The sequence below is a fragment of the Chiloscyllium plagiosum genome, chromosome 25 (genome assembly GCF_004010195.1).
Source record: "Chiloscyllium plagiosum isolate BGI_BamShark_2017 chromosome 25, ASM401019v2, whole genome shotgun sequence".
NCBI lineage: Eukaryota > Metazoa > Chordata > Chondrichthyes > Orectolobiformes > Hemiscylliidae > Chiloscyllium > Chiloscyllium plagiosum.
Window position 1 is genome coordinate 38295655 of NC_057734.1, and position 6716 is coordinate 38302370.

General features: G+C 41.7%; 1 protein-coding gene across 1 annotated transcript; it reads right to left on the reverse strand.

The window, feature by feature from the left end:
• Positions 1-1321: 1321 nt before the first annotated feature.
• On the reverse strand, positions 1322-6377 carry xbp1 (X-box binding protein 1). Its single transcript, XM_043715902.1, has 5 exons — positions 5999-6377; positions 5506-5602; positions 5191-5310; positions 3051-3214; positions 1322-1657 (listed from the first exon to the last, which is right to left on the reverse strand). The coding sequence occupies exons 1-5, from the start codon at positions 6214-6216 to the stop codon at positions 1468-1470; spliced, it is 789 nt and encodes a 262-aa protein (XP_043571837.1). The 5' UTR covers positions 6217-6377; the 3' UTR covers positions 1322-1467.
• Between the last annotated feature and the right edge of the window lie 339 nt (positions 6378-6716).

Sequence of the window (6716 nt, forward strand, 5' to 3'; positions counted from 1 at the left end):
CCAACCCCATTGGATGGGGTAGTTGATTCTTAGCTGCCCTCATGGCCTAACAAACCGCACCAATGAAAGGGGCAATCAGGGATGGGCTACAAATGCTGACCTCACCTACAACACCCACATCCCATAAAATGTAAACTGTTTACTCTGCTCCTATTTTTCATCAAGGGCAGTCTAACTCACCTCTTCACTTGTTTCAAAAACATTTAGACGAAGTGTATCGAATCAGGAACTTGTGCTTCAAGTTTGAATAGGTTATTAGAAATTGTGGGACTACCCTTTTCACTCACCAAGAGATTACAATGTCAATATGAACTTCATAGTGAAGAAAGTGTATGGAGGTTGAGCAAGCAAATGCATAGGCACAAGCAAGGTAAACACAAACAGATAGATCAATCAAGTGTAGAAAGTTAGACAAATTGCAGGTTCATGATTTGGTCCAGTACTGGACCATAGTGCATGTTTGTTTTTACAAAAAGTCATTGTTTTAAATGGAGGTAAAACAGCTCATTCATTGCACATTTTTTAATTGCACAAATTTAAATATTAAAATTGAAAAGCATCTTTCAGTTACATACAGACATGGCAAAAATCATTAAGCTCTACATAAATTTGGGAAAATCAAATCTAGTATATAGTATGCATCCAGACACACAAGTACTATATTTAAAACAAAGCAGATTTGAGGACAAATATTGTCATATCCCAGTACTGCACTGAAGTGTTGTAAAGTATTGGGCCAAATTTGAACCACAAATCTTTGTTTTAATGTTTACAACCATCTCCTCTAAATTAGGTTTAGAAAACAAGTGAAGACTGACAATACAGTCTTTAACTTCCAATGATAGACCAATTAGGGTGTCATTGTGAGGAACCCAGTGTCTTGTAGAACAAGGTTGCAAAATCATTGATGCCTTTACAGACAAATCCATAAGCAAAAGCTCTTGTTTAAAATGGTTACATTTGAAACAAGTGTTGAAATAGCTACTAGTTATGGTACAAACAAAGGCAACTTGTACAAGATGGTCTTGGGCATTTGCAAGCAAGTTGGTTTTGGACACAAGACTGAATCCAGCTCTACTTGAAACATTTGGGATGCACTAAATCATTAAACAGCTATTAACTGGGGAAAAAGTTCACTTGTGAAAGTGTCCTCCCAAGTGTTTCCCAGAGTCAGTGGGGAGGACATATCACTGAGAGGAGATGGGGATCCTTCATAGTCAGAATCACTAGAAGACTCAAAAGGACAGATGGGCTTTTCTTGATCTTGCCTGGTTGGAAGAACATTTGTAAGTCCCAGATCGGTGATGAACTCATCTTCCAAGGGTTCCTGTTTGAGCTCCACTTGTAAGGGGTTTATTCTTTCATCCTTGTCACTGAAAGATGCTTGCTCAATTTTGATGGCAGTATCACTTCTCTGTACCAAGCTAGCTTCAGCAAGAGGCTTGTGATAGAAGTGGTCAAAGTGGATCAGTTCATTAATGGCTTCCAGCTTTGTTGATGGGGCCCCCAGAGCACTAGAGTAGGAGCCAGGTAGGGCACCATTACCTTCATTGTAGGCACACTCTCCCAAGTTCGCAAGAGATCGAGACTCTTCTTCACTGAATCGGAGCAAGGCTTCTGGGTCAAAGTAGTCCAGAAAGCCCAGGAAGAGATCAGACTGAGGGAAAACAAAGATTATGGTTAAGTGTTTCTGCAGCAATGACCAAACATCAAAATAGAAAATTCCATGTACATTAAATCAAACTGAATTTAAGTTCAGGTAATAGTTGCATACCTCATTGCTGATTTGAGGACCAAACTGGCCCAGAATTACTGAATGTTTTAAATAGTGGCTGAAAGTCAGAGGCTTCAACCAATTAGTGGTTCTGTTACGTGGGTATGAATGCACTGACTGGAAAAGGTCTCACTGCTCATGTGATCAAATCCTCAAACCATTGATATTTATTGCTTTACTAAAGGTTGATTAAATATATTAATGCTGAGTCTGACCTCAGGAACAAACATTGCATATAGTGGAAGAGAAAGCAAAACTAAGTTTTATACTGGATTACAGATTCAAACTCCAATTATCTGGTGTGTGTAAGAATGTGTTATTTTCATTTCAGGATAAACTGTTGGCAAAAAATGGTAAAAATAGAACAATATGGATTCAAGTAGAAATTTGGTCAGTCCAAATGAATACTCAGTCAAGCTTAGTACATGGTGATAATTAGATGACACTTAAGTTACATGACTTCACAATAAAATCAAAAGCAAAGATTACTTGCTAATTTACTGTACAGTTGGGCTTCACTGAATTGCCTTCAAAAAGTGTGAAACCAGCCCAAGGTTAAATGATTCAGATGGATTTAATTCTTATTAGAAAATAGTTCAGTATGCCTCAATCAAATATGGGTTAGGAAAAAAAAAATGATCTGATGGCACAACGTATCCATGAAAGCCTTTGTCAGCCTTTAAAAATTGTAAAACGTTGGAGGCAGCAAAAGTCTAGATGATCAGTGGAAGCAGCTCATTTGCTGAACAAAAAAAGATTTGATTGGGTGTCAGTTAGGATGGGTGTCTGATCCAACAGGATGGCTGGCATAGGCTGGAGACTCTACTGCTTGCTGAGACCATTGCATTGGAGGTGAAAAGGCAGTCTTTCAGTGACTTTCCCTAACCCTGGCAGATCTCACTGCCAACTCAACCCCAGTTACATTATTCCCTCCACATCTCAAATCTTTAAGTGACATCAAGATCCATTCTGTTAACCAAGTTTTCAGACACTGCACCCAACCCATCCACAAAAGGAGTCAACATTTATTCCTTATTTCCAACCCAAATGAAAATATATGGGGCCAAAATGTTCTTTCAAATTAAAGAAAAAGCTGCCTGGTGAGTGAATTTATCCCATATATGGAAACAGACAAAATCATTAAAAAAATACAATAAAAGGAGGCTTATATCTTAAGTATAGGTATTGATAGACATGCTACATTTAAGCTTTAGTTTGACTTAAATGAATCCTAGAAGTGCTTTCACCCATCAAACTGCCCAGGCCCAGTTCCTACCTCAGAGTCTGAAGAGTTATTGCTGTCAGTATCCATGTGGAAGCTGTCAGACTGGCAGACGTCTGGGCCTGCACCTGCTGCAGAGGCACACTTAGTCTGAGTGCTGCGGACTCAGCTGACCCAGCCGCCAGGCTGATTTCATCCACTCTGGCCTGGAGAAGTACCTGTTTGGCAAACAGAACAAAGATTTCAGTCAACATCTTTCATTAAGACTTTGCATTTTATTTACTAACATCTTGTCCCAGTGAAACACTGGCTGATTTGTAGGCTTTCCCTGTCAGCATGTAGCCACATCAACCCACTCATTCCTGAGCAGTGAAATTTTGTGACAAGTCAGGAAAGCACAGGAAGTGGACACTGCTGTTGGCAAGGGGTTGCAGGACTCCACTGAGGACCCTTAAAGGCAATCTTGACATTAATCATTGGCCACTTTCTACCCTCCCCTTGGCCTCTTGAATCAGGCTTCAAACACAGCCAAGACACTGACCCTAGACCAGGTTGGGCTCCTGTGGAGCTCCACATGTCATACCAGCTACAGAGCTGTCAAGCTGTGGGCCAACTCCTTTCCCAAGGAGGCATTTCTTGCCCATGAGACAAATTTTACCTTAAAGAGAGATTAACACAGCTCCCTGCATTAAAGGTGTCATCAGGACTTTGGATGGGCAATGACTGCAATAAGCCCCTAAAATCCAGCCACACAACATTCAAGGCTAACGCCAAGCCACTAAAGGAGCTCAGACAGGTAGCAAAAACCCAAGTGATGTGGTGAGTTTGAAACCCTTCAGGGAGTGGGTAGCTGAGATGTTTGCATTGCTGTCTCACAGCACCAGGAACCTGGGTTAGAGTCTAGTCTTGGGCAACTGTGTGGAGTTTGCAATTTCTCATGTCTGTGGGTTTCCTCCCACAGTCCAAAAACATGCAGGTTAGGTGGATTGGACATGGCAACAAAAAAAAAAAATCAGATTTACAGGGATATGTTAGGTGTAAGTGGGTGGGATGCTCTTTGGAGGGTCAGTGTGGACTTGAACCACATAATCCTACAGTGTTGAAGCAATCAATGATTCTGAATGAAGCAGTGATATGGAAAGGAGAAGGAAGCGTTTCTAGATCAACAGATCACAGCAACTGAATGCAATGCTGTTAACAGTGTAGCAATTAAAATCAAACTCTGGCTAACATTCAACATTTGGAATTGGGTCAACCAAATTATTGATAGATTAGAAATAAAAGTTCAATATTGACATATACAGTACACAAATGGTAATCTGTCAATTCAAAAAATTTGAAAAGGCAAACACTACTCCCACACTGGTTTCTCCTTCATTTGGTCTCAAAATAGCAAGCTTGAGAAATACCATTTTCCTTTCAAAAAGTTCACTACTGCTCCCTTTTCACATTGCAGTTCAGCCAGCTTTTTAACCAGACCAATGATAATGGATTGTGAATCAAGGAGGGATAAGTGATAAAATACTCCTTCTCAGGAAGGTGCTCTGCAAACAGCAAGATGTTGTACCAATCAGTATCACAAAATGTGGTAAGACTCAATAGCACCTGGGGAGGGGTCACAAGATGACAGATTTACTCTATTTGGGCCCCAAGTGAAAAATCAGAAGGCATGTTGTGGAGAATATAGGAAAGCAAATGGAACAGATGATGCAGTAATGTGAGAATGTTGGAGAGTCTCCCTGATTAATAGACTGGAGTTACAATGATTTCAATTCCAATTCAAGGATACCATTTAATTAAAAATTCAGAGCACTTAGAATGGCTTAACTATTAACAGTGCTGGAGTAACTTAGCATTTCAGCAAGACCTAGCGATAAAATTAACCCCAACAGGAACAAGGAACGAAATTTGATCAATTGTTAACTCATTGAAATGTCCCACTGGCAGGTAGCCAAGGTGAGGAAAGGAGGGGGCAAATCAGGGCTCCCGGATATGCAAATTTCAGTTTCCTGGTTGTCACAATTCCCCAGCTGGTTTGGGCAGGTATTTAATTCTTAGTGGGCACACTTCACCAGCTCTCTGGGATGCAGCCAGTTTAAGTCCAATCACTGCTCTGAGAAATACTGGAAATCTATTTCATAGATAGAGAAAATATGAAATCTCCTCAAGCCTGTGCTTTTCAGTCTCTTGTTACCTTCTCTTTCTCTGTATCCAGAACTTCCATGCCTAGTTTCTGCCGGAGAATCCGGTTCTCGGAGAGCAAGCTGTGTGTCTTTTCGTGTAGAAGCCGGTTCTCTATTTGCAGTTTCTGATTCTACCAGAGAAAGAGAGAGAGAGAGAGAGAGATGATGAAATTCGACTCTGAATCCAAGAAGTGACAACATTCCTCTTCCCCCAGCCCCATGAAGAAAAACAAACCCCCACCCACTCACTGGGGAATGAAATCCCATCTCAGAGCCCATCTGAGGAGTGATAAATAGGAAAGGAATGGAATGTTTACCCTCCTTACCTCGGATTCCATCTCCAACACTTGCTCTTCCAGTTCAGACATGCGGGCTTTCTTCCTGTCTCGGGCTGTCTGAGCCGCCACCCTGTTCTTTAGTTTCCTATGGAAAAAAAAGGGAAACTATGGGATTTAAAACAAAGATTTTTTCACCCCTCTTCGCAAGAGATAAAACAAGTATTCCTTCAACTTCCGCTAAATTTTAGTTAATTATATACAGAGACAGAAAAAAGTGATATGGAGTGTTACGCAAGTTAAGTCAGCTGCCACGCAAGCAGTCAGGACATTAAAGCGAGAATTCAACAACCCACCAAAACTCCCCAAGTGTTACCAGCTCAGCCATAGTCTTACGATCTAGAATATATTCAAATTTATAGAATATTCACGAAAAAACAACATGCACTGCACATATAATACTGTCCCACTTTAAGTCAAAGAGCCTCCCAGTGTTCCTGTCAACCACACTGCCCTGTCTCCCGGTTAAACACTGACAGCCTACCTCCTCAATGCTTTCTCCTCGGGGCTGAGGTGAGTAAGCCGCTGCCTTTTCCTATGGACGTGGCCAGCCGCCGGCTGAGCCGGGGACGGGTCGTGGTGCGAGCCGCTCCGGGGCGGGTACACCACCGAGATGTGGCGGCTGATCTCCAGGCCACTCTGCTTCCCTCCCCCGGGGATCAGCAGCACCTTCGCGGAGCCCGCACTGTTCATCGCCACCATCGCCCTCAGTAAACACACTCGCCGTTACAATGTATCAAGGCAATGGGAACACTGATACGGCCAGAGCTGGGGTGTCACATGAAACTGCAGTGGGAGGGGATGGTTACACTCGGTGTTCTCTCTCTCTCTCAGTCTGTTCAGAAACTGCTCTCCAGGGTCAATTTCAACCATCGTGTTTAAATACTATTGGCTGAGCAGCCTGTGCATCACTGAACAGACGGAGTCCTATTGGGTTACAGCGGTGACTTACTGAGGCAAGCAAAGGCACAGAGGGCGACAGAATTTGTTTATCAAGTTGCTGGAACCTGCAATCATTCTGCATATATATATGTACATATAATCGCACCGTTAAGATCATGTATTTCTGTAAGGATAATACGATAACATATATTTTCAAATGTCATGTATTACTATAGCCAATATTAAGGATAGACACACTATGCACATATCTGTAAGGACATTAATTGCATTACTTATGTATCTGTACATTTATGTTTATA

Bases quoted from the DNA above. Each gene is read 5' to 3' on its own strand.
- xbp1 (XM_043715902.1), bottom strand. From the start codon at position 6,216: ATGGTGGCGATGAACAGTGCGGGCTCCGCGAAGGTGCTGCTGATCCCC. The intron at 5,603-5,998 runs GTAGGCTGTCAG...TTTTTTCCATAG, and splicing joins GAGGAGAAAGCATTGAGGAG to GAAACTAAAGAACAGGGTGG. The intron at 1,658-3,050 runs GTAGGAACTGGG...GTTTTCCCTCAG, and splicing joins ATAACTCTTCAGACTCTGAG to TCTGATCTCTTCCTGGGCTT.